This window comes from Delphinus delphis, chromosome 9, assembly GCF_949987515.2.
Source record: "Delphinus delphis chromosome 9, mDelDel1.2, whole genome shotgun sequence".
NCBI lineage: Eukaryota > Metazoa > Chordata > Mammalia > Artiodactyla > Delphinidae > Delphinus > Delphinus delphis.
In genome coordinates this window covers 100,718,363-100,745,157 of record NC_082691.1, presented here as the reverse complement: position 1 = coordinate 100,745,157, position 26,795 = coordinate 100,718,363, and the positions used below count along the sequence as shown (strand labels likewise).

At 40.3% G+C, this 26,795-nt stretch overlaps 1 protein-coding gene across 2 annotated transcripts; it reads right to left on the bottom strand.

Moving 5' to 3' along the window:
- Positions 1 to 5,577: 5,577 nt before the first annotated feature.
- On the bottom strand, positions 5,578 to 26,763 carry GIMAP4 (GTPase, IMAP family member 4). Of its 2 annotated transcripts, none has more exons than XM_060021103.1 (4): positions 26,644 to 26,763; positions 10,897 to 10,995; positions 9,756 to 9,809; positions 5,578 to 7,316 (listed from the first exon to the last, which is right to left on the bottom strand). In XM_060021103.1, the coding sequence occupies exons 3-4, from the start codon at positions 9,793 to 9,795 to the stop codon at positions 6,391 to 6,393; spliced, it is 966 nt and encodes a 321-aa protein (XP_059877086.1). In that variant the 5' UTR covers positions 9,796 to 9,809; positions 10,897 to 10,995; positions 26,644 to 26,763; the 3' UTR covers positions 5,578 to 6,390. The 2 variants fall into 2 exon arrangements, with proteins under 2 accessions (XP_059877086.1, XP_059877087.1); XM_060021104.1 differs by lacking the exon at positions 26,644 to 26,763 and adding an exon at positions 12,684 to 12,787.
- Between the last annotated feature and the right edge of the window lie 32 nt (positions 26,764 to 26,795).

The window sequence follows — 26,795 nt, the reverse complement described above, 5'->3', positions numbered from 1 at the left end:
TTGAAGTGACTTTCCCTTTTTATTCAAGCACAGGATATTTGCTCCAGTGTAATCACTCTCAAAGTATATTCCTGGACCAGCGAGATCGGCAATGCCAGGGAACTTGTTAGGAATGCAGATTCTCAGGTCCACTGACTCAGAAACTTTGTACGTTAGCAAGTCTTCCGGGCGACTCTGATGCATGCTAATGCTCCACAAAATACAGAAAAAACCCTGAATAATCAGATTTTAATATTTTTAAAAATACTAATAGAATTTTGTCGAAAGATGACAACCTTGTCAAGCTGGGTGTTTTCTCTAGAATGGATGGTCTATATTCTATCAGTTCTCCAGTTTGCATGAAAAGGTTTAGGAACTAAGCGATAACATTTTACACGGTAGAAGTCCAGCTGATAAGAGATGAGAACAGCTCCTCTTATAGGGGAAAGGAAACAGGAAGGCAGAGGAATCAAGCCATCAGGTATGTGTCCTAAATTCTGTCTCTCCAAGTTCAGGAAACAAGAGGTATATTAGATAGTTAAGTTCTGGTCACTTCTTGAGCTAGGATCTCGGGAACACCCTCTGCGAAAAGCCTTTAAACCTGGATGTCACCCTATGTGGTCCTCGTCTCAAGGATGGAAACACTTTCCGTTTCTATCTGGTTTGGCTGCTCCCCGGTACTTTCTAGCATTTGATTCTTCGTAGTTTATCCAAAGTTTATCTGTAGGATATTTCGTATGTTACAAGCCTCTGTCCTTTTGGAACCAGACTCAAGTTCTGAGGTTGTATTCTCTTTCCTTGGTTCGTATGTAGAATGAACAAGAGTTTAGGATTCTAGGAAAGTCTGGTTGGGAATTGGCAAAGGAATTCACCACGAGGGTGGGAGTGAGGTCGCTCTAGAGCCAGGTGTAGAGCAAACTCGCCCCAGCTGCCTCTGGCACGTGCCGCTAGTCATCTGCTTACTAGCATTTACCCCTCCTGTTCACTAACAAAACTACAATTTTGCTTATAACTGCAACGTACCCGTGTGAAATACTGAATTGCACAGTGTTTCTTGCAGCTGGGGGTAACCATATGACCACGAGGTAGTAGCAGAAGCCCTGTGGACATTTCTGGGTAGCCTTTGCTTCTGTAATAGATGTGGCATTCTGTCCTCCCTCTTGTGTCTGTGTTCTTTCCACCCGCAATTCAGACACGAGGCTGAAGGTGAAGCAGCCGTCTTACCACTTTGAGGACAAAAGTTACTTGCAAGTAATGGTGGAGAAAAAAATCAAGTTCTTTGGGTAGTTACATGGGCTCTGGACTTACCAGCCGTAAACTCCTTGTATCACAGTTGAACCCTTTGTTAAGCTGCTTTGGTGAAGTTCTCTTCCATGCAACCAGACATAGCCTCCAGCTTATATTGCAGGGCTGAATGAGCGTCACTGCCGGACCAGCCACAGAGATTTTAGACCATCAGGAGCTGTGGTGAAGTCAGCCAGGAGACCCTCAAAGGGCACTGCCTGGAGTGAGAAATTCATTCACTTGGTGACTTTACACCAGCTTGTGGACTTTCTTGTTGGGGACCAGCAGGGCTGCAGAGGCTTGACAGACATGGGATGTCACCCAACAAGTAGAGGAGGCAGGGACTGAGGCTTGGAGACCCCATCTTTCTCCGCAGATCACGATGTCACAGAAGAAACCCATCCCCCACTGAAGGAAAGAAATAACGATGGTTGCAAGGAGTCTCTAAGTTACCTAAATGGAGACTGAACACGGCTCTTTAGCAGATCCGATTGGACTGGTTTTTAAACAAGAGTAAACATTTAGTTATATATTTTCCCTAGAAGTAATGCATGGGATCTAGGAAAGAGTATAAAATTATAGACAAATTAAACAGGTACATTTTCTATTTGTGTCCTAAATGTAGTATATGTTTAGTTTTGCCTCGTAGGCTGTTTCCAGTGAATTCCAAATTGTTCCACAAGAAGCAACTGACTTATATTCTCAGTGGACTCGTTTCCACAAGCTTGCTCAAAGCATTTTTTTCTGCAAAGGCAACTATTATCTCAAGAGGAATTAAAAATAGAGTTAAAATTTCCGTATCTCATTATCCTTTCTCACAAATCCTATATCAGAGACATAATGCCTAAGAAAACGTATGCACTACACAGCATAGCCATTGTGTATATGAAGCAAAAAGTACAGAAAATGCAAGGAGATATGGACTAACAGGTCCTAATAATATGACTTTAATATAAACTTGTCAGAAAAGACAAATCAAGTAGACAAAAAATAAGTAAGGAGATAGAAGAATAAACATAATGAAGAAAGTAGCTCTCTTGGATTTATAGAAAATACACTCTTTTTGCGTAATATCAGAAAATACACCCTTTTTCAAATGCACATGGAACATTCACAAATATTGATCATATATTAATATACGTTAGCAAACATCAGTGAGTTCCATGAAGTAGAAATAATAAAAACAACACTTTCTGATCATGATGAGATAAAACCAGAAATTACATTTGGAAAAAAGTCCTTCCATCGAGAAATGAAAACACCTTGTATTAAACAACTCTTGTTGAAAAGAAAAATACAAACTGAGGCTTCAGAATTTCTTACAGATTATACTAATAAAAATACTAAATGTCAGAAGCTATAGGCTTCATTTAAAGAAGTGATCAGAGGGCTTCCCTGGGCTTCCCTGGTGGCGCAGTGGTTGAGAGTCCGCCTGCCAATGCAGGGGACATGGGTTCGTGCCCCGGTCCGGGAAGATCCCACATGCCGCGGAGTGGCTGGGCCCGTGAGGCATGGCCGCTGAGCCTGCGCGTCTGGAGACTGTGCTCCGCAACGGGAGAGGCCACAGCAGTGAGAGGCCGACGTACAGAAAAAAAAAAAAAAAAAGAAGTGATCAGAGTAAAAAGCATTGCACCAAAAACTTCTTCAACTAAAAAATAAGAAAATGAATTAAATTCTTACTTCCAAGAAAGCTAGAAAAAGTACAATAAGGTAAACCAAAAGAAAGTACAAGTATGAAAGACAAAAATTAATGTAGTGGAGAAAAAAATACACCTAATTAATAAATCAAAATCCTGGTTTATTGAAAAAATTTAAAATTAACAAACTACTCATTAACTTATTCAGGAGAAAAAGAGAAAAGGGCACAAATAAAACTTCCAAAATGACAAGAGGAACAACCATTGAAATTGAAGACAATTTTAAAATTTAGAACCTTTTTTACAAATAAATTTGAAAACCTAGAAGAAATGGATAATTTCCTAGGGAAATGCAGATTACCAAACTGATCTCCATTAGAGACAAATTTATTTTTAAAAATATTTTTAAAAGGTTTTTTGATGTGGACCATTTTAAAAGTCTTTACTAAATTTGTTACAATGTTGCTTCTGTTTTATGTTTTGGTTTTTTGGCCCCAAGGCATGTGGGATCTTAGCTCCCCAACCAGGGATCAAACCTGCACCCTTTGCATTGGAACGTGAAATCTCAACCACTGGACTGCAAGGGAAGTCCCTAGAGAGAGAAGATAGACCAGTGTGCATGGAAGAATTAGAGAAAGCTATTAAGGAACCACACCACAAAGTAAGCACCAGGGACAGACTGTTATGCATGGAAATTCTTCCAAACCTTCTAAGTCCAGATAGTTTCAGTGCTCTTTAAATTGTTTCAGAGCATCGAAAACGATGAGAAATTTCCGAATTGCTTTTTGAAAACAAATATAACATTGATACCTAAGTCTGATAATGATGGTACAAAAAGATAAAACTATAGAGCCACATCTCTTGTGAATATCAACACAAAAATACTAAATAAAATATTAGCAAACAGGTGCCAACACATCAAGCATGTGATACATCCTGACCAAGAGGGATAGAAAACAGAAATGAAAAATTGGTTCAATATTGGGAAATCTGTTCATATCATTCACCATGATAATTCTCATGGATGATTTTTTAAAAGCCTTTAATGAAATTCAACAGCCATTCATGATAAAAACCCTCAAGAAAATAGTGATTGGGGGATACTTGTTTAACATGATTACACACACACACGCGCGTGTGCACACACACACACAAATACATGTACTACTGTAGCTCAGCAGCTGTCTCACTTACCTAATTGGGAAACACTGAGGGCGTATCCAGGAAGAAAGCAAGTATACCCACCCACTACTAATCAACATTATAATGGAGGTTTTAGCAAATGCAATTTGACAAGAGCAATCAATTAGGGGTATAAGAATAAGTAAAGGAGAAGTGATACACTGTGGGACATCCATAAGATGGAATACTAGTCAGCAATAAAGGAGAACAAGCTCTTGGTACACACAGCTTGAATGATTCTCAAGATCATTACGCTAAGTGAATGAAGCCAGTCTCAAAAGGGACTTTGTTTTACTTATCTCTAGATTCTCAGTGTCTCGTATAAAACCTACCACCAAGTACAAGCAACCAATGAATGTTAATAAATAGATGAATAGGTATGAACTCCCAAAAGTCTTGAGAGAAGAGAACATGCTTCATTCTTCTATTGTATTGGTCACAATGCATAGTTTCATTCATCTGTCTGCCTTCTGCCCCGGGAGGCAAATAGGCAAAGCTGCTCTCGGGATATGTCACACGGGCTTCTCATTTCCTAACTGCTAGTCAAGAGCAAAACCTTTTTCTTTGTCTCATCTACAGCATTAACTCGGAGGCAAGGGTAAGAATAATTGAATGCATTTACACAGAAAATAACCACTGACGTTAGAATTTTCTTCGTATTAAGCCTGTATTTACTTTTTCTTGGGAGGTGTATGTGGTTCTTTGGTTAAATATTTGTTAATAGAAGGTTGTAATACAATAGCACATTAAATTCCTATCTCAGAATTTTGACTACAACGCCAATGATGAAAACAGTAGAGACAGAGATCACCCACCTTCTGCAGAGTGAATCCAAATCTCTCTACTCAGAGCGACTACCTCTAAAGGAGTCATGTGCTTCTTTGCACGGTGCTTCTCATATGCGTGAGCCTTTGCTGATTTTTATTAAGTGTACAGTCTAAACTCCTTTGTGTTTGGGGGAAATCATGGAGAGACATATGCCCTAGTTTGAGCAAAATGGGTTAGGACATGGAGAAGACGATGTTAAGGTGACAGAGCAAGGAGAGTTGGCATAGGTCACATATGACCACCAGAACACGTTGGTAGAACATGGAAAAGTGCTTTGGGGAAGCCTAGAAATTATTAGGTGACGAGTACTCAGTAGAAGAGTAGAAAAGGGATAGGGACTTAGCTATTTTTATCCATATATTAAAAAGAATTGTTGCATCAGGAAAGCCACAGAGGTCTCAGAAACGTAGGTCACGTGTAATTTCTATCAACGCATAATGAATGAGACCAAGGGCAATGTAGTCTCTGACTGTCAGAGGCGTTGAGAATGTGGCTCAAACCTTCCAGGGAAAAGGAGAAAGGGAGAAGTCTAGACGGTAGACCAAGCCTACTTCCAAAAGCATCTTGAACTTTTGCAAAAGACTATAATTCATCCCTGTGCTCTTAGAAGAAATAGTGGTAGTATTTTCCAAAAAAAGAAAAAAAAAGATTCCATTTTGTACAAATATGAGAGAACAGACAAGTTTTATTATAATAACAATAAGCAAACAATTCAACTGGGTGGGACAGCAGTTAGTTTCCCAAGAAAAGGAGAGAACTGGTTATACAGCAAATTGGTTGGTGTTGGTCAAAGAGTTTCTACAGATACATCTGAATATACCAAACATTGTTCTCTTATCTGTTGAATCTCTATCTTTCACCCTTTCTCGCATTTCACATAGTTGAGTTCTGAAAGATCTATCTTCCAGACAACTCTGTTCGTCAATGGGCAGATGATAAGGAACAATTGAGTCCCTCTGTAAAATTGTAAGTAAACAAATTTCCATTCATCTACAAAGAATTCTATAAACATCTCCATCTATAAGCTTAACTAATGCAAAGAATTAATCTTTCTCATAAACTATAAGGTTAAGATGATCACTGTGATTCTGAGGGTAAAATAAATGAGACGAAACCACAGGGGGAGATTACCTACCAATCTAGAAAGAATCCAGAGGAGAAACATTTACTAGGGATAAACAGAGAAAGCTTGGGGTCATTTTCTTTGGTCTCCTGCATTCCTTCTCTCTGTGTCTCTGAGAAAGAATTCACAATTAGGGAGCATCAATACGTTGTGCTTTGGAGTTTCACAGATTGAGAGTTTGTCCGTCCCCTGTTAAATCAATCGACATATACCAATTCCCAGCAGTGAGCTTTACTCTCCTTAGTCCTGAGAGTCTGAGAGACAGAAAAACGAGAATGCTCTGACTTACATGGGGCAGGGCCAGCTGAAAATATGCAGGAAGTATAGACACATTTTCATGAAGTTGGATCTTAATGTTTAATCCTTAAACAGAAAGAAAACAAAAGAAACAATCTCCAACAGGGCTAAGATGCATTCAAGCATCCCGCTCTGATTCTCAACTTCGTGTCTGGCATTTTGCTGCCTTGCAGCACAGAAAGCCTCCCTTTCTGCCAACTGCCTCCTCATTTGCATCTCTTGCTTTTGCTGTTCTAGTTCATCCTCCAGCATTCTGATTTTCTCTTCGTACTCCTGTCTTATCTGCGCTTTCTGTCTCTCTAGCTCTGCTCTGTAATTTTCTTGTATCACTAGGATTTGTTTCTGAATCTCCTCCTCGACCTTTTGATACATGTTGTTCGTGAAGCACCTGCCTTTGCACTCTGCGACCACGCGCTGAACCAGGACCAGCAGCTGCTGCCTCTGGTCCTCCTGCTCAGCTCCCGTCGCCCTGTTGTTGAACACACAGTAGCGGTCTCCGAACTTGTCCATCAGCTCTCGAATGACTTCTGGAGCTTCCTTTAAGTAATCACGGAAATCGGTGCCTTCCAAGTCATCTTTCCGGGTGAATAAGAGAATCATGTGTTTCCTAGCTCTCTCTCCAAACATTTCCAGGACCTTTTCCGTGGCTCTCTGCTCTTCCGGTGTGTACCGGCCCAGTGGGATGACGAGGAGGAGAGCATGAGGCCCTGGGGAGGTCAGGGCCATGCAGCGAGCAATCTCCTTGCAAGTGTCAGCATCCTGTACCTCTGTGTCAAAGATGCCTGGCGTATCCACAACGACAACTTCCCTCCCGTTCCAGGTGCTGTCTCCTTTCTTACAGGACCTGGTGATGGATACTGCAGAAAAGCCCGAAGGAAACACTTTCTTTCCGAGGATGCTGTTTCCTGTTGCACTTTTTCCTGCCCCAGTCTTACCCACTAAGACGAGTCTCAGTTGTGAATCTCTGGGGTCTTGGTTTCCAAGCCCTGGCACAACAGGAAACAAAAGCCGTAGTGTTAGAAGGAACTTCAACCGTCTCCCCTGCAAGGCTCCTGCCCACTGGTGCCCTTCTCTGTCGCCTGCTAGGGTCCTCCGCACTCAAGGGATGTCTATAGAAAGCCCTCTGGGCTCGTGTTCCTCTTGCAGTCTTTGGGGACTGCCCAGGTACTTTTCAGCATCCCCCCTGAGCTTCTTACTGTGACCTTGTGTAGGTAAGTAGCCCACAGAGGAGGAAACAAAATGGTTAAGAAGAGAACTCTGAGCTGCTACTGGTAGCTGTTCTTCATAAGATAACATAGGAAGTAACACAAAATTGACGTTGCGTATTTTACTTCCTAGGAAAGTTCGAAGTTAATAATCAGAGCAGCAGAGCACAGCAACTGAAACCTTAAGTAACATACCAAGTCATCTGATAGCTCTTTCCGTGTTTGTATTCAGCAGGTCTCTGCATATCTCTTTAACGTGTCTATAAAGTCAAAGTCTGCCCGATTTGTTAGGCATAGACCCAGGACCGGCGGGAAGAGAAATGGCAATCACGTTTGAGAGGCTGTTTTCCCGAGAAGACAGACCCTGCCAGCCAGCCCTTGAATGTAAGACTGATTCCTGCGTGAGGAATCCTGTGTTATAACTACCTATTTCTGCTTTGAGACAATCCATACATTATCCCGCTTACACCCTTATAGACACTGTTACAAACTCCAATTCGTTTTCAGAGCTATCATCCCCAGTCACCCAGTTCCTCAGGCTAAAAATCTAGGCATCACCCTTGACTCCTCTCTTTCCCCTTCTTTCCATATCCAACCCATCACCAGGTTCTCTTGGCTCCAAATCCGTTCGCTTCTCTCTAGTTTGAAGATCATCATACTAGCCCAAGTTACATCCCCGTCCATGCCTCAGTGGTCTCCTAACTGGTGTCTCTACTTCCGCTTTGGCCCTTTCAGTCTATTCCGTAAAGTGGAATACTCTTTTAAAAATATCAATCAAAGAGAAGAGGGAAATCGCAGAACCTCCCACTCTGGCTTCCACAAAATCTGTAGTTCATCCGCATCTCCCACACACTTTATGGTGAAGCGTTTGCTGATCCCTGGATCCCTAAGGCAGAGTTTCTCACATTTGATAACCAGAATCCTGGGGTGAAGGAAGTAAATTTCCCAAAGCTGAGAACACTGGATACGGATGGCTAAGATTACCTACGGCAAAATGTGGATGGGAGTTCAGACTATTATGTAGTTAGCCTCACAATGGAAGATTCCAACCTAAGGATATCCTGAGGGCATTGGTTGACCTTAGAGACAGGACGTAGGAAAATCATGGCTGGCGAGATAAAAAGGCCCCAAGGGCCAGGGCCAACACTGCAACAACTGGCCAGTGTTGACAGCAAATGGACGCGATCTGCGATAGGTGGCAGACACAGCCATGAGTTATTCCCTCTCTGTACTCATGCCTCGGGAATGTGGATTTGCAGCTACTCTCATCAAGAGGCTGGGTCCGTTTCTCCAACCCTTGAATCTGACTGGGCCACGTGACTTGCTTTGGACAGTAAGATCGTGAAAACATGATCAGGCAGAGACTCCAAAAGTGCTGACTTACTGTAGTTTGCCTTCTCTTCCTGCTTTTCGGAACCTTACGACTGCCCTGGACTAGCCTCCTAGATGAGGGACACAAGGGCCTGTTATCCCTGTCCCCCCTGGTCTGCCCAAGAGCTTGCTGACTACCAGACATGTCCATGAGGCTACCCAAGATTATCCAGTTGCATCCTGAACCACCAGCCTACCACACATGCATGAGTGAGTCTGGCTGAGATTAGCCAAGTTGATCCAGACCCAAAGACTGCCCAACTGACCCAGAAAACCAAGAGCCAGCTAAACGGTTGATGTTTTAGGCTCCTAAATTGTGGGGTGGTTTGCTAAACCAGCAGAAGCTCAAACGATATAATCAATGTCTATGGATAAGGGAGTAGAGGCAGGGTTATGTGACGAATGGAGTGATCAGTCTGTTGAATTTGTTGGTTATAGTGAGGCCACCAGCAGCAGGGAATTTAAGGAACTGAATGAGGAATTAATTACATCCACGTTCCTCCTTCCCAATCCTCTCTTGGGCTGAAGAGAGGGGCAGAGAAACAATCAGGGAGGCTACAGCCCACTGTTCTGGTGTGTCCACGCTGCAGGAAGTAGCACATAAGAAACCTCACCAAGTCCGGATCAATCAGGATATTCTAACTCTCTTCCTCTTAGCTGTTTAGCTACATCACAAGAAGAAGGCGTAGAGGGTCGAGAGAAATGAGAGAGCAGAGTAAACGAAGGGAAAATAAGAAATGTGGTTGAAAAGGTTTTGCTCTTGTGCAGAGGGGGGCTGACTGACGGGACAGGAGAGACCCAGCCCTCCTCCCCCAAGCCTGGCCGGCCTAGCCCCGAGCAGCCTCTCACCATGGCTGGTCCTGGACTTGCTGGGGTAAAGGGCTGCCATTGTAGTTTGAATTCCTGGAAATAAAGAAAAACAACTATGTCATTTCAGGTAAATGGAGAGTAACTGGAAACTGGAAATGTCAACCTCATGTAACCAACAGTTTCTTTTTCTTTTCATAAACTTGCTTGCTACTCGATTTCTCTCCCTGTATTTCCCAATACTTCTCCATTCTCTGTTTTCAGTCTCACTTTCAGATTGTTCATTTTTCTTTACACAAATGTAAGTGCTTCAGGGCCTTCCTCGGCACTGGTTCTGGGTGCCCTCGCCCACTCTATTCAGTGAATTATTGCTTTGAATGCCATTTGTACGTAGCCTGCAGCCTAGACCCTTCTCAGAGTTCCAAGCTGTCAAATCCCATTCAACTTGTCCAGTTGGCAACTTTATGGGCATCTCACAGAGAACTCAGACAAAATGGAGCCCTTGACCTCCATCCCCAGCCTGGTCCCCATTTCAGTAAACGGCACCCCCAAATGGCTCATGCAGAATCTTGGGGTCACATCCACAACACTTCCTTCCTCACTTGCTCATCAGTTTGTCACCAAATCCTATTGATTTTACTTCCAAAAAATGCAAAACTCTCCATTTCTCCGCATCTCCATGTTAATCCAACCCACTGTCATTTGACTGTAAAGGTAATAGGCTCCCAACTGATACTGCATCTTCAATCCCTTCTCCACTCAATAATCAGACAGCTTTTTAAAACTGAAATTTGATTTTTTTTCCCTTGCTTAAATTCCCTAATGGATTCCTTTTGCTTTTTATTGTTCAAAGAGTTGAAAACCCTTGGAATGGTCCAAAAGGCCCTGCATGATCAATTACTCTCTCTCTCTCTTTCAAAAGACTTGAGCCATACTGGTCTCCTCAATGTCCCGTGAATCCTCTAAGCTCCCTCCAGCTCCTAGACCTTTGGGGAATATTTCCCCCTCCCTGGAGCACTCCCACACCCATCCAATGCCCAGCTCATTTCTGCTCAGCCCTGAGGCCACAGTGTTCTGTTATTTCTCCAGAGAGGGCTTCTCCATCCCCATCACCAACCAGCAAGTTAGCTCTGGTGTGGAGTTTGTGCTAGCCACACTCCAAGGGTTTCTAAAGAATACGTACCACAATAGGAAGTTGTTCGTCTGATTTTTTTACTGTCTCCTCGTAGACTGTAAGCTTTGTGATGGTCAACTGTCTGTGTCTTGTCTGCCCCGTTATTCCCTAGGGACAAGCACAATGTTGGACAAAGCATGGATCTCAATAAGTATTTGTTAAATAAATGAATTGATTAAAACAAATCCCCCTGATTCTTGCCTTCTCTCTGATTGAGCTTTACGTCCAGCCTAATCCGGCTTGTGAAAAAGATTATCCTTTCCTTATTTTTTAAAAACTTAATTAATTTATTTTTTGGCTGCATTGGATCTTCATCGCCGTGCGGGGGCTTTCTCTAGTTGCGGCGAGCGGGGGCTACTCTTCATTGCAGTGCGTGGGCTTCTCACTGCAGGGGCTTCGCTTGTTGCGGAGCACAGGCTCTAGGCACGTGTGCTGCGGTCGTTGTGGCACGTGGGCTCAGTAGTTGTGGCTCATGGGCTCTAGAGCTCAGGTCTTGTAGTGGTGACACACGGGCTTAGTTGCTCCATGGCGTGTGGGATCTTCCCGGACCAATGATTGAACCTGTGTCCCCTGCATTGGCAGGCAGATGCTTAACCACTGTGCCGCCAGGGAAGTCCCCTATCCTTTCCTTATTAACAACACCTAGCATCCTTGAAACACGGTAATACGTTTTAAAGGTTTTCTTTCATTGCTACCTACTAACGTTGGGCAACGGAGAAAGCCATTTGAAGAACTCTTAGCAGATCAGATTTTAAGTAGGACAGGCTGAAATGCTAGTTGTTAAAGAAAGCGTGTCTGATAGGAAGCCAACAAATACAAATTTCAAACACTGTTAGAAAGACAGGCACTTCCTCTGAAAGTGGATTAGGAATAAGAAGTAGGAAACAGCTTCTTGTAAACTGGGAGGAGAAATCACAGAATTTTAAAAAAATCAGCTTTGGTCACATAGTTGATGTTGGTGATTGATTTCAGGAGAAGGAGTAAGATACCAGAACTAGGAAAACAAAAGGTTTGGGGTGTTTCTTAAACACCATTAAGAATGGTGTTTCCATTCAGTCTGTGGACTTTCTCTTCAGCATTCTTTAATGCTGTTCTCTTTCTCCTAAATCTGATGTAAAACCAGAGGTCTGAACTTCTCTCCATACTGACACTGGATGGCTGAATTCTCCTCCTACTGCCTAAGGAAGAAGCACCCATGCATCCCCAGATTCTCCTGAACTGTAGATAGTAACATGGGCTGGTATTTCCCTCCTCCTATCTCCTAAAAGTTCCCCTTCCCCAACTCTGGGTGAAGTCCACGGCGGGACTGTTCCTGAGGAGGAAGGTCCAAAGGGGCAGCTCTGAGCAGATCATTAACTAGGTAAGAGAGTCTTGGATCCTGACCGTGTGCTGGCTTTGTGACACGGGGCTGCTGACTGCGCCTCTTACATCTCCTAGTGCTCTTTTCACCACCAGCTCCCCACACAGCTAATTCTGTCTGCTCAGCCAACACAAACCGTGAAAGCTTCAACTTTACTTATAAATTCTATCAATGGTGAAAACAATCATTTTTTCATACAAGTATCCTCTGAGCAGTGACTGCTGAAAGAGTTATCAATTTGTAGAGCTCAGCCTTCAAAACAGATTACTGCCTAAAATCAGCAAAGACGGGAAGCAGGAACCAATGAGAAATCTATTCTGAGAGCAAGTTTGCAGGGAGTTTTAAGATATAGATCCAGAAGAGAAGTCCCCCCTCCACCAAATCACACATTTCCCTCCCTCTCTTCCCACCCCCACAAACACCCCTACTCCCTTACCTAAAAAAATTCTGGGTCCTGCTCCCTCCTCTGACTTTGAAAGCAATGCTAAACCAGGAGGTGACACTAAGCTATCAAGAAGCAAGAGGAGAGAGGAAGTGAGGGGAGGAGCTGTCCAAACTTGCTCATGCAAGAGACCTGCCCACCTTATCACCTAGCAGCACCAGAACTTCCTGCAATGATGAGATTGTTTTGTGTGACTCCGTTTGGTAGCCCTGAGCCACATGGGCTATTGAGCTCATGAAATGTGATGAGTGTGATTGAATTTTTAATTTTATTCCATTTTGATTAATTTAAAGTTAAATAGTCACATCTGCCTAGTTGCTACCATATCAGACCATGCAAAGACTCTATAGGGAGGGAAGAAATATGGGTCATGCTGTGAAGTTTGAGAAAAAACCACTGGGTCAAAACCAGAGAGTTGCCACTCAGAGTGTGGCCAAGATGGTGGAGTAGGAAAACCCTGAGCTCACCTCTTCCTATGGGCACACCAAAATTACAGTTATTTAGAAAGCAATTATGACCTAAAAACTAGTAGAAAAGATTTCTCACAACTAAAGATATAAAGAAGGAACCACAAGACAGATAGGAAGAGGTATAGTCAAGGCCCATACACCTAGGTAGGTGACACATAAATGGGAAGATAATTACAATTACAAAGGTTCTCCCCAAGGAGCAAGGGGTCTGGGCCCCACTTCAGGCTCCCCAGCCTGGGGGATCCTGCACCAGAATGACGAGCCCCCAAAATATCTGACTTTTACGGCCAGAGGGGCTTGCACGTGGGAGAGCAAGAAGGCTGTGGGAAACAGAGACCCCATTCTTAAAGGGCACGGACAAAATCGCCATGCTCTGAGACCCAGCACAGAAGCAGTAATTTCAAAGGAGCCTGGGGCAGACTCACTGGCTGATCCTGGAGAGCCTCCCAGAGAGGCAGGAGGCAAGGAGGACTCCCCGAGCGACGTAGACTCTGGCAGCAGCTGTTTGGGGGAGTTTACTCTATGACAAGGACACCTGTCATAGAATGGAGTCTTCTCCATTCTTAGAGTCTTCCCTCTAGCCTATTCCTGCCAGGGGCTTACCTGCCCACCAGCCAATTGGCACCAGTCCCAGAGCCTCCCAAGCCAAACAGCCAGCCATGAGAGGACTCAATGCCACTCACCAGGAAACTGGCACCAGCCCTGCACACTCAGGCAGCCACCCCAAACCTGGGCCCACCCACCAGTGGGCCAGCACCAGCCCTGGAGCACCACAGGTCCCACAGCCAGCTGCACCGAATGCCAGCCCCACCCAGCAGCAGGCCAGCAGCCAGAGCACAAGCCAGGGCCTGGCAGCCAACGGGGCCAGAAAAACCTACAAAGAATCTACACAGCAAGGTTCTGGTTCAGATTTAATGGAGAGATCAAAAGCTTTACAGACACGCAAAAGGGAAAAGAGTTCAGCACCACCAAACCAGCTTTATAACACGTGTTAAAGGAACTTCTCTAGGAGAAAAAGGAAAAGCCACCACTGGAAACCAGAAAATTACGAAACAGAAAATGCTCATTGGTAAAGGCAAACATAAAGGTGGGAAATCATCTACGCACGAAGCTCGTGGGAAGGTTAAAAGAGAAGAGCGGTAAAATAATTTATATCCACAGTAAGCACTTAAGGGACACACAAAGCAATTAGATGTCAAATATGATGTCAAAAACAGTAATGAGAGGAGGAGAGTGCAAAAGCAGGGATTTAAAAATGCGTTGGAAATTTAAGAGATCAGCAACTTAAAACAATCATATATATATATATATATATATACACCTCATGGTAACCACAAACCAAATATCTATTATAGATACACACACACACACACACACACACACACACACACACACACGGAAAAAGGAAAAGAGAAAAAAGAAAAAGGAATCCAAACATAACACTAAAGATCGTAATCAGATCACAAGAGAAGAGACAAAAGCAAAAGAAATTTATAAAAACACCTACAAAAACAACACACAAACAATTAAAAAAATGGCAGTCAGGACATACATATCGATAATTACCTTAAATGTTAATGGACTAAATGCTCCCACCAAAAGACACAGATTGGCTGAATGGATACAAAAACAAGACCCCTATATATGCTGTCTACAAGAGACCCACTTCAGACCTAGGGACACATACAGACTGAAAGTGAGGGGATGGAAAAAGATACTCCATGCAAATGGAAATCAAAAGAAAGCTAGAGTAGCAATACTCATATCAGATAAAATAGACTTTGAAATAAAGACTGTTGCAAGAGACAAGGAAGGACACTACACAATGATCAAGGGATCAACCCAAGAAGAAGAGATAACAATTATAAATATATATGCACCCAACATAGGAGCACCTCAATACATAAGGCAAATGCTAACAGCTATACAAGAGAAAATCGACAGTAACACAATAATAGCAGGGGACTTTAACACCCCACTTACACCAATGGACAGATCACTCAAACAGAAAATTAATAAGGAAACACAAGCTTTAAATGACAAAATAGACCAGATAGATTTAATTGACATTTCTAGGACATTCCATCAGAAAACAGCAGATTACACTTTCTTCTCAAGTGCACATGGAACATTCTCCAGGATAGATCACATCTTGGGTCACATATGAAGTCTCAGTAAATTTAAGAAAACTGAAATTGTGTCAAGCATCCTTTCTGACCACAACACTATGAAATGAGAAATAAATTACAGGGAAAAAAGAAACATAAAAAACACAAACACATGGAAACTAAACAGTATGCTACTAAATAACCAAGAGATCACTGAAGAAAACAAAGAGGAAATGAAAAAATACCTAGAGACAAATGACAATGCAAACATGACAATCCAAAACCTATGGGATTCAGCAAAAGCAGTTCTAAGAGGGAAGTTTCTAGCAATACAGTCCTACTTCAAGAAACAAGAAAAATATCAAATAAACAATCTAACCTTACACCTAAAGGGACTACAGAAAGAAGAACAAACAAAACCCAACGTTAGTTGAAGGAAGGAAACCATAAAGATCAGAGCAGAAATAAATGAAACAGAAAGAAAGAAAACAGTAGCAAAGATCAATGAAACTAAAACCTGGTCTTTGAGAAGATAAACAAAATTTATAAACCTTTAGCCAGATTCATCAAGAAAAGAGGGAGAGGACTCAAATCAATAAAATTAGAAATGAAAAAGGAGAAGTTACAACAGACACCGCAGAAATACAAAGCATCATAAGAGATTATTATAAGCAACTCTATGCCAATAAAATGGACAACCTGGAAGAAATGGACAAATTCTTAGAAAACTATAACCTTCCAAGACTGAACCAGGAAGAAATAGAAAATATGAACAGACCAATCACAAGTAATGAAATTGAAACTGTGATTTAAAATCTTCCAACAAATAGAAGTGCAGGACCAGATGGCTTCACAGGTGAACTTTATCAAACATTTAGAGAAAAGCTAACACCTATCCTTCTCAAGCTCTTCCAAAAAATTGCAGAGGGAGGAACACCCCCAAACTCATTCTACAAGGCCACCATCACCCTGATACCAAAACCAGACAAAGATATCACAAAACAGAAAACTACAGGTCAATATCACTGATGAAAATAGAGGCAAAAATCCTCAACAAAATATTAGCAAACCAAAGCTAACAATAGATTGAAAGCATTATACACCATGATCAAGTGGGATATACCTCAGGATGCAAGGATTTTTCCATATCCGCAAATAAATCAATGTGATACACCACACTGACAAACTGAAGAATAAAACCATATGATCAACTCAATAAGTGCGGAAAAAGCTTTTGAGAAAATTCAACATCCATTTATGATAAAAACTCTCCAGAAAGTGGGCAGAGAGGGAACCTACCTCAACATAATAAAGGCCATATACAACAAACCCACAGCAAACATCACTCTCAATGGTGAAAAATTGAAAGCATTTCCTCTCAGATCAGGCACAAGACAAGGATGCCCACTATTGCCACTATTATTCTACATAGTTTTGGAAGTCCTAGCCAATACAATCAGAGAAGAAAAAGAAAGAAAAGGAATACAAATTGGAAAAGAAGTAAAACTGTCACTGTTGGCAGATGACGTGATACTATACATAGAATATCCTAAAGGTGCCACCTGAAAACTACTAGAGCTCATCAATGAATTTGGTAAAGTTTCAGGATTCAAAATGAATACACAGAAATCTCCTGCATTCCTATACACTAAAAACAAAAGATCAGAAAGACAAATCAAGGAGACAATCCCATTCACCACTGCAACAAAAAGTATAAAATACCGAGAAGTAAACCTACCTAAGGAGGTAAAAGACCTCTACTTAGAGAGCAATAAGACACTGATGAAAGAAGTGAAAGACGACACAGATGGAGAGATATACCATGTTCTTGGATTGGAAGAATCAATGTTGTGAAAATGACTATACTACCCAAAGCAATCTATGTATTCAATGCAATCCCAATCAAATTACCAACGGCATTTTTTACAGAACTAGAACCAAAAATCTTAAAATTTGTATGGAAACACAAAAGAACCCAAAGAGTCAAAGTAATCTTGAGGGGAAAAAAAAAGAAAAAACGGAGCTGGAGGAATCTGACTCCCTGACATCAGACTTCAGACTATAAAGCTACAAGAAACAAGACCACATGGTACTGGCACAAAACAGAAATATAGATCAATGGAACAGGATAGAAAGCCCAGAGATAAACCCACACACCTGTGCTCAACTAATCTATGACAAAGGGGGCAAGGATATACAATGGAGAAAAGACAGTCTCTTCAATAAGTGGTGCTGGGAAAACTGGACAGCTACATGTAAAAGAATGAAATTAGAACACTCCCTAACACCATACACAAAAATAAACTCAAAATGGATTAAAGACCTAAATGTAAGACTGGACACTATAAAACTCTTAGAGGAAAACGTAGGAAGAACACTCTTTGACGTAAATCACAGCAAGATCTTTTTTGAGCCACCTCCTAGACTAATGGAAATAAAAACAATAATAAAGAAAGGGGACCTAATGAAACTTAAAAGCTTTTGCACAGCAAAGGAAACTATAAACAAGACAAAAAGACAACTCTCAGAATGGGAGAAAATATTTGCAAATGACACAATGGGCAAAGGATTAATCTCCAAAATATATAAACGGCTCATGAAGCTCAATATCAACAAACCAAATTCAAAAATGGGCAGAAGACCTAAATAAAGACCTAAAGACCTTAATGTCTTTCTCCAAAGAAGACATACAAGTGGCCAAGAGGCACATGAAAAGCTGCTCAACATCACTAATTATCAGAGAAATGCAAATCAAAACCACAATGAGGTATCACCTCAGACCAGTTAGAATGGGCATCATCAGAAAATGTACAAACAATAAATGCTGGAGAGGGTGTGGAGAAAAGGCAAACCTCTTGCACTGTTGGTGGGAATGTAAATTGATACAGTCACTATGGAGAACAGTATGGAGGTTCCCTAAAAAACTACAAATAGAATTACCATATGACCCAGCAATCCCACTACTGGGCATATACCCTGAGAAACCATAATTCAATAAGACGCATGCACCCCAATATACATTGCAACACTATTTACAATAGCCAGGTCACGGAAGCAACCCAAATGTCCATCGACAAACGAATGGATAAAGAAGATGTGGTACATATATGCAATGGAATATTATTCAGCCATAAAAAGGAACAAAATTGTGTCATTTGTAGAGACGTGGATGGACCCAGAGACTGTCATACAGAGTGAAGTAAGTCAGAAAGAGTAAAACAAATTTTGTATATTAAGGCATATATGTGGGATCTAGAAAAATGGTACTGATGAACTGGTATGCAAGGCAGAGATGGAGACACGGATGTAGAGAACAAATGTATGTAAACTCAGGGGCGAAAGCGGGAGGGGGGGCATGAATTGGAAGATTGGGATTGACATATATACACTAATATGTATAAAATAGATAACTAATAAGAACCTGCTGTATAGCACAGGGAACTCCACTTTGCTGTACTGTAGAAACTAACACAACATTGTAAAACAACTATACACCAATTAAAAAAAAAGAAAAGAAAGTGAGGGGATGGAAAAAGTCATTCCACACAAAGGGAAATCAACAGAAAGTCAGAGTGGCAATACTTGTATCAGCTTAAATAGACTTTAAAGACTCTTACAAGAGACAAAGAAGGACAATACATAATGACCAAGGGATTGATCCAAGAAGAAGAAAAATTATTGTAAATATACATGGACCCAACATAGTAGCACCTAAATACATGAAGCAAATATTAATGACATAAAGGAAGAAATTGATAGTAACACAATAATAGTAGGGGACTTTAATCCCCCACTTATATCAATGGACAAGTCATCCAGACAGAAAATCAATGAGGAAACACTGGCCTTAAATGACACATTAGACCAGATGAACTCAATGACATATAGAAAGCGTTCCATCCAAAAGCCACAGAATACACATTCTTTTCAAGTGCACATGGAACATTCCCTAGGTTAGATCACATGCTAGGCCACAAAACAAGCCCTGGTAAATTTAAGAAAACTGAAATCATATCAAGCATCATTTCTGATCACAATGCTATGAGACTAGAAATCAACTACAAGAAAAGAAGCTAAAAAACTCAAATACGTAGAGGCTAAATGATAGTCTACTAAAAACCAATAGATCACTGAAGAAATCAAAGAGGAAATGAAAAGAATACCTAGAGACAAATGAAAATGAAAATATGGCAATCCCAAACCTATGAGACACAGCAAAAGCAGTTCTAAGAGGGAAGTTTATAATGATGCAAGCTCACCTTAGGAAACAAGAAAAATCACAAATAAACAAGTTCACCTCACAACTAAGGGAATTAAAGAAAGAAGAATAAACAAGACGTAAAGTTAGGAGAAGAAAAGAAATCATAAATATTAGAGCAGAAATAAAATAGACTTAAAAAACTATAGAGTAGATCAATGAAACTAAACAATGGTTCTTTGAAAAGATAAAAAAAATTGATAAACCTTTAGCCAGAATCATCAAGAAAAAAAGGGAGAGGGCCCAAATCAATAAAATCAGACATGAAAAAGGAGAAGTTACAACTGACACCACAGAAATATAAAAGGTTACAAAGGATTATAAGAGACTACTATGAACAACAATATATGCCAATAAAATGAACAAGAGAGAAGAAATGGAAAAATTCTTAGAAAGGTACAATCTCCAAAGACTGAACCAGGAAGAAATAGAAAATATGAACAGACCAATAACCAGTAATGAAACTGAAGGAGTTATTAAACGACTCCCAACAAACAAAAGTCCAGGACCAGACAGCTTCACAAGTGAATTCTACCAAACGTTTATGAAAGAGTTGACAGCTCTCCTTCTCAACTGTTTCAAAAAACTGCAGAGGGAGGAACACCCCCAAACTCATTCTATGAGGCCAGCATCACCCTGATACCAAAACCAGACAAAGATATCACAAAACAGAAAACCACAGGCCAATATCACTGATGAAAATAGATGCAAAAATCCTCAACAAAATATTAGCAAACCAAATCTAACAATACATTAAAAGGATCATACACCATGATCAAGTGGGATTTATCCCAGGATGCAAGAATTTTTCAACATCTGCAAATCAATCAGTGTGATATACCACATTAACAAACTGAAGAATACAAATCATACGATCATCTCAATAGATGCAGAAAAAGCTTTTGATAAAATTCAACATCCATTCGTAATAAAAAGTCTCCAGAAAGTGGACATAGAGGAAACATACTTCAACAAAATGAAGGCCATATATGACAAACCCACAGCTAACATCATACTCAACAGTGAAAAGCTGAAAGCATTTCCTCTACGATCAGGAACAAGACAAAGATGCCCACCTTCACCACTTTTATTCAACATAATTTTGGAAGTCCTAGCCACAGGAATCAGAGAAGAAAAAGAAATAAAAGGAATCCAAATCAGACAGGAAGAAGTAAAATTGTCACTGTTTGCAGATGACATGATACCATACATAGAAAATCTTAAAGACGCCACCAGAAAACTATTAGAGCTCATCAATGAATTCAGTAAAATTGCAGGATACATAACTAATACACAGAAATCTGTTGCATTTCTATACACTAGCAATGAACTATCAAAAAGAGAAATTGAGAACACAATCCCATTTACCATTGCATCAAAAAGAATGAACTACCTAGGAATAAACCTACCTAAGGAGATAAAATACCTGTACTCTGAAAACTATAAGACACTGATGAAAGAAATTAAAGATGACACAAACAGAATGGAAGATAATACTGTGTTCTTGGATTGGAAGAATTAAGATTGTTAAAATGACCGTACTACCCAAGGCAATCTACAGATTCAATGCAATCCCTATCAAAATGTCAACGGCATTTTTTACAGAACTAGAACAAATAATTTTAAAATGTGTATGGAAACACAAAAGACCCAGAGAAGTGGAAACAATCTTTTTTTTAAATTCCTTTATTTATTTCTCTTTATTTATTTTTGGCTGCATTGGGTCTTTCTTGCTGCGTGCGGGCTTTCTCTAGTTGCAGCAAGCGGGGGCTACGCCCCATGTCCCCTGCCTTGGCAGGCGGATTCTTAACCACTGCACCACCAGGGAAGTCCAGCCAAAACAATCTTGAGAAAGACAGTTCTGGAGGAATTACACTCCCTGACTTCAAACTATACTATTTAAAAAGCTACAGTAATGAAAACAATATGGTATTGGCACAAAAACAGACACATAGATTAATGAAACAGAACAGAGAGCCCAGAAATAAACCCATGCACATATGGTCAAAGGAGGCAAGAATATACAATGGGGAAAAGACGTTCTCTTCAATAAGTGGTGCTGGGAAAATTAAACAGCTACATGTAAAAGAGTGACATAAGGACATTTTCCAACACCATATCCAAAAAGAAACTCAAATTGTGTTAAAGACCTAAATGTAAGACTGGATATCATATAATCCCTAGAGGAAGACATAAGCAGAACCCTCTTGACAGAAATCGCAGCTATATTTTTTTACATCTGTCTCCTAAAGCAGAGGACATAGTATAAAAGCAAAAGTAAGCAAATGGGACCTAATTAAACTTCAAAGCTTTTGCACAGCAAAGGAAACCATCAACAAAACAAAAACACAACCTAGAGAATGGGAGAAAATATTTGCAAATGATATGACACATAAGGGGCTAATGTTCAAAATATAGAAGCAGCTCATACACTCGACATCAAAAACAAACAACTTGATTTAAAAACAGGCAGAAGACCTGAATACACAGTTTCCCAAAGCAGACAAACAGATAGCCAACAGGCACATGAGAAGATAGTCAACATCGTTAATCACCAGGGAAATGCAAATCAAAACCACAATGAGAGATCACCTCACACCTGTCAGAATGGCTATCATCAAAAAGAACACAAATTACAGAAGTTGGTGAAGATGTGGGGAAAAGGGACCCCTCCTGTACGTAACTTGGTGCAGCCATTGTGGAAAACAGTATGGAGGCCCCTCAACGCTAAAAATAGAAGTACCATGTGACCCCACAATTCCACTCCTGGGTATATATCTGAAAAAACAAAACAAAAACAAAAGCACTAATTTGAAAAGATACATGCACCCCGATGTTCACGGCAGCATTATCTACAATTGTCGAGACATGAACGCTACCTAAGTGTCCATCAACAGATGAATGGATTAAGAAAATGTGGTATATATATATAGACACAACGCGATACTACTGAGCCATAAAAAGAAAGAAAATTTGCCATTTGCAAGAACATGGATGGACTTGGAGGGTATTATGCAAGTGAAATAAGTCAGAGAGAGAAAGACAAATACTGTGTAATATCACTTATATGTGGACTCTAAAAACTACAACAAACTAGTGAATAGAACAAAAAAGAAGCAGACTCACAGATACAGAGAACAAACTAGTGGTTACCAGTGGGGAGAGGGGCAATATAGAGGTAGGGGACTAAAAGGTACAAACTAGTAGGTATAAAATGAGATATAAGGATACATTGTACAAAACAGGGACTATAGCCAGTATTTTACAATAACTATAAATGGAGTATAACCTTTACATATTGTGAATCACTATATTGTACACCTGTAACTTATATAATAGTGTCCACTAACTATACTCCAATTAAAAGAAAACACAATGAGATATGAACTCACACCTGTTAGGATGACTACATCAAAAAGCCAAGAAATAACAAGTGTTGTGAGGATGTGGAGAAAAGGGAACCTCATGCATGTCGGTAGGAATATAAATTGGGGCAGCCACTGTGGAAAACCAAATGGAGGTTCCTCAAAAAAATTAAAAATAGAACTTCATACGATCCAGCCATCTCACGTCTGGGTATTTATCCAAAGAAAATGAAAACACTAACTAGTAGAGATATCTGCACCCCGATGTTCATTGCAGCATTATTTACAATAGTTAAGATATGGAGACAACCTACGTGTCCACTGATGGTTGGAAGAATAAAGGAGATACACACACACACACAAATAGTATTCAGCCACAAGAAAGAAGAAAATCATGCCATTTGTGACAGCATGGATAGATCTCAGGGCATTAGGCTAAGTGAAATAAATCAGACAGAAAGACAAATAGTGTACAAACTCATTTATATGTGGAATCTAGACAAAGTAAAAGCCAGGCTCATAGACACAGAGAACAGCATGGTGGTTGCGAGAGGCGGGGGCTGAAGGTGGAAGTGGGAGAAGTGGGTGAAAGGGATCAAAAGGTAAAAATAAGTAAATAAATAAGTAAATAATAAGTAAATAAAATGAATACTCGTTGCAATGTGTATACACATATATAAGCTCATTACAGGGTCATATATAAGCTCACATATATACGTCAATACCAAGCTTAGAAATATTGTTTAACTGATTATTGAATCTACTGAAAAAAAATGCATGAATTTTATTTTATGCAAATTAAAATTCAATAAAGCTGAAAACCGGTGCTTGTCCCATACTGTTTCCTGGGATGCCTGTAACGTGCTGTATATTATGTGTTGCAAAAAAGGTTTGACATTTTTGAGAAAGATATGTAGAAGCATTATCGGTTTTTATGTTGTCGGGAATTTCCATAACAGCAAAAGCTTCTAATAAATGAGTTATTACAGCATCAGCTTTTTCAGAAGATAATGGAGGTGCCCATGAAAAATGAGAGTAGGTATCTACAGAATGATGAATATATTTTAACTTTCCAAAACCAGGATATTGAGTTACATCCATTTGCCGGATAGCATTAGCAGATAAGCCTTTAGGGTTAACTCCAATATTCAAACAAGGTTGATTAACGGCAGCACATTGCGGGCATGTACGGAGAATAGTTTTTGCTTGTTTCCATGTAAGATTAAATTTATTTTTCAATCCTCTGGCATTAGTATGATATCTGTGATGTTCTGCTGTAGCTAATTGTACAGTACCCACTAAAGTATCAAAATCATTTCCAGCTACCAATGGGCCGGGTAAATGAGTATGAGCACGAGTATGAGTAATATAAAGTGGTGCAGTACGTAGTCTAAGTATCTGTTGGAGTTGCAAAAATAAAGAGTGCAGTTCTGATCCATCATTTGGGATAAAAGCGGTCTCAATATTTTTAACTGTAAATTCCACATACTGTGAGTCTGTAATTATATGAAGAGCAATTGGATAATCTTGTAACAATAGTATTACAGCAAATAGTTGTGCTTTTTGAACTGAAACATATGGAGATTGTAATACCTTTTGATCATGACTGTTAGCATATCCTGCTCTTCCTGTTTTATTGGCATCAGTAAAAAAGGTTGGTCCTATAACAGGATCTGATTGAACTATTTTTGTCAAAATCTGATTAGTCTTTTTTTAAAAATTGTAAACGTTTATCAGAAGGATAATGATTATGTATTTTGTCTATATAATGAGCACAGGCCATTTGCCAGTTATCCTCCAGCTGAAAAAGAGTTTGTATTTTTTTGTTTGAAAAAGGGATTATAAGTTTATGTGGGTCCTGACCACATAATTGTCTTAATCGTAACCTACCTTTAATAATAACATCAGCTATTTTTTGTACATAAGATTGTAATGTTTTTTGAGCTTTATGAGCTAAAAATATCCAATTGATGAGATTACTGTGTTGTTGTAGTAATCCAGTAGGGGAATGAGGAGTATGAAATACAGTAAGTCCTAAATGATCCAGAGATTCAATCCGATCCAACTGTGCATCATGTATATGTTTTTCTATCCATTTAAGTGCTTGTTCCGCCTGGGGAGAAAGTCCACGGTGACTATTCAATGCTGGATCGCCTTCCAAGGTGTGAAATAAATTTTGTAACTTATAAGTAGGAATTCCTAGGCTAGGATGTAACCAATTAATATCTCCTAGTAATTTTTGAAAATCATTTAATGTTACAAGAGAATCTCGTCTAATTTGTACTTTCTGAGGAATAATCTGAGTATTGGTTACAATTTGTCCAAGCTATTGCCAGGGAGCACATTTTTGAATTTTTTCAGGAGCTGTCTGTAAACCCCATTCTTTAAATTTCAACTCTGCTTGTTGTAACATCTGCTGTGGTGTTTGCTGATGGGGATGAGCAAATAGAATGTCATCCATATAATGGAGACTACGTGCCTCAGGATACATGTGACGTAATTCCTCCAAAGGCTGATTAACAAAAAATTGGCACATAGTTGGACTATTTAACATCCCCTGAGGGAGAACTTTCCATTGAAATCTCTGAGCTGCATGTTCTTGATTTAAGGCTGGTACAGTAAATGCAAATCTTTCACAATCTTGAGGTTGTAATGGTATAGTAAAAAACAGTCTTTCAAATCTGTAATCATAAGTTCCCAATTGCGAGGGAGCATTGCAGCAGGTGGAATTCCAGGTTGTAATGCCCCCATTGGTTGAATAATCTCATTAATTTTTCGTAAATCTGTCAACATTCTCCATTTTCCTGATTTTTTCTTGATTATAAAAACAGGTGAATTCCAAGGGCTAGTGGATACTTCAATATGTCCTGCTATTAATTGTTCTTGTACTAATTGGTGTAATGCTTGTAATTTTTCTTGAGTTAAGGGCCACTGCTCTGTCCATATAGGGGTATCCTTCAACCATTCTAATGGTAATGCAAATTTTCGAGCAGTGGCCCCTATCCTAAATTTGGATATCCAAGCCCAGTATAATCTTTCCCTGTTTTAGTTACATGTTGGGGTTCAGTAGCATTGTTTTTATTTTCTTCCAATTTAGCCATCAAATTTTCCAACTTTGAAAGTATATCAGAAATCTCATTCTGTTGAGAAAGTGGCATTTCATTTTGTTTGCTAGCTTGCTCCTAACCTTTATCATCATCAGAAAAAGCCCCTTCATCACTGGAATCTGAAAAATCCTCTCCTGTCTCGGACACAAGGGGAGGAGGAGGCGGAGGAAGGTCCTCTATAGGAGACTCACGGGGCAGAGTACGAAAAGCAGCAGTGATCGGGAGCAGGATTCGGACGCTGAGGACGCGCCCCATATTTACTTTCAGTTTCAGATTGTAATGGTTCCAGGGCAAGGGAAATTAATTTACAGAGAGCCCAAACACGGACAGATATAAGGTCTCCATGCTGATGAGCTCTTCTTAAGGTTCGCATAACCTGTTTCCAAACTTTTAAACTCAACTGGTTATGACTAGTAGGTTGAAACCAGTAACAATATTTACGTACCAGCGCAAACAATTCATCAATTCATCAAAAGATTCTGGTTTCACTTTCACTCCTGAACTCCGTAATAACTGTTTCAGGAGTTTAATGTATTGAAATTCTACTGAATGGGAATTCCCCATTTCAGTTACTCTACTGTTGCCGAAGGTTTCGCTCTGAGCGGACCAATTTCCCCTTCGGTCCCGCCATCACGCGATTACTTACCTTCAAGTCCCTGTTCGGGCGCCAAATGTTGCAGTTTATCTTATGACAGGGTTTCCGAAAGCAACCTCATCACTCGAGATGAACTGTGCCGAAGCACAGCAGTAGAGGGCTGCCTCTCGCTCAGGCAAAACAGCGTCGCCTGTCCTGCTGTG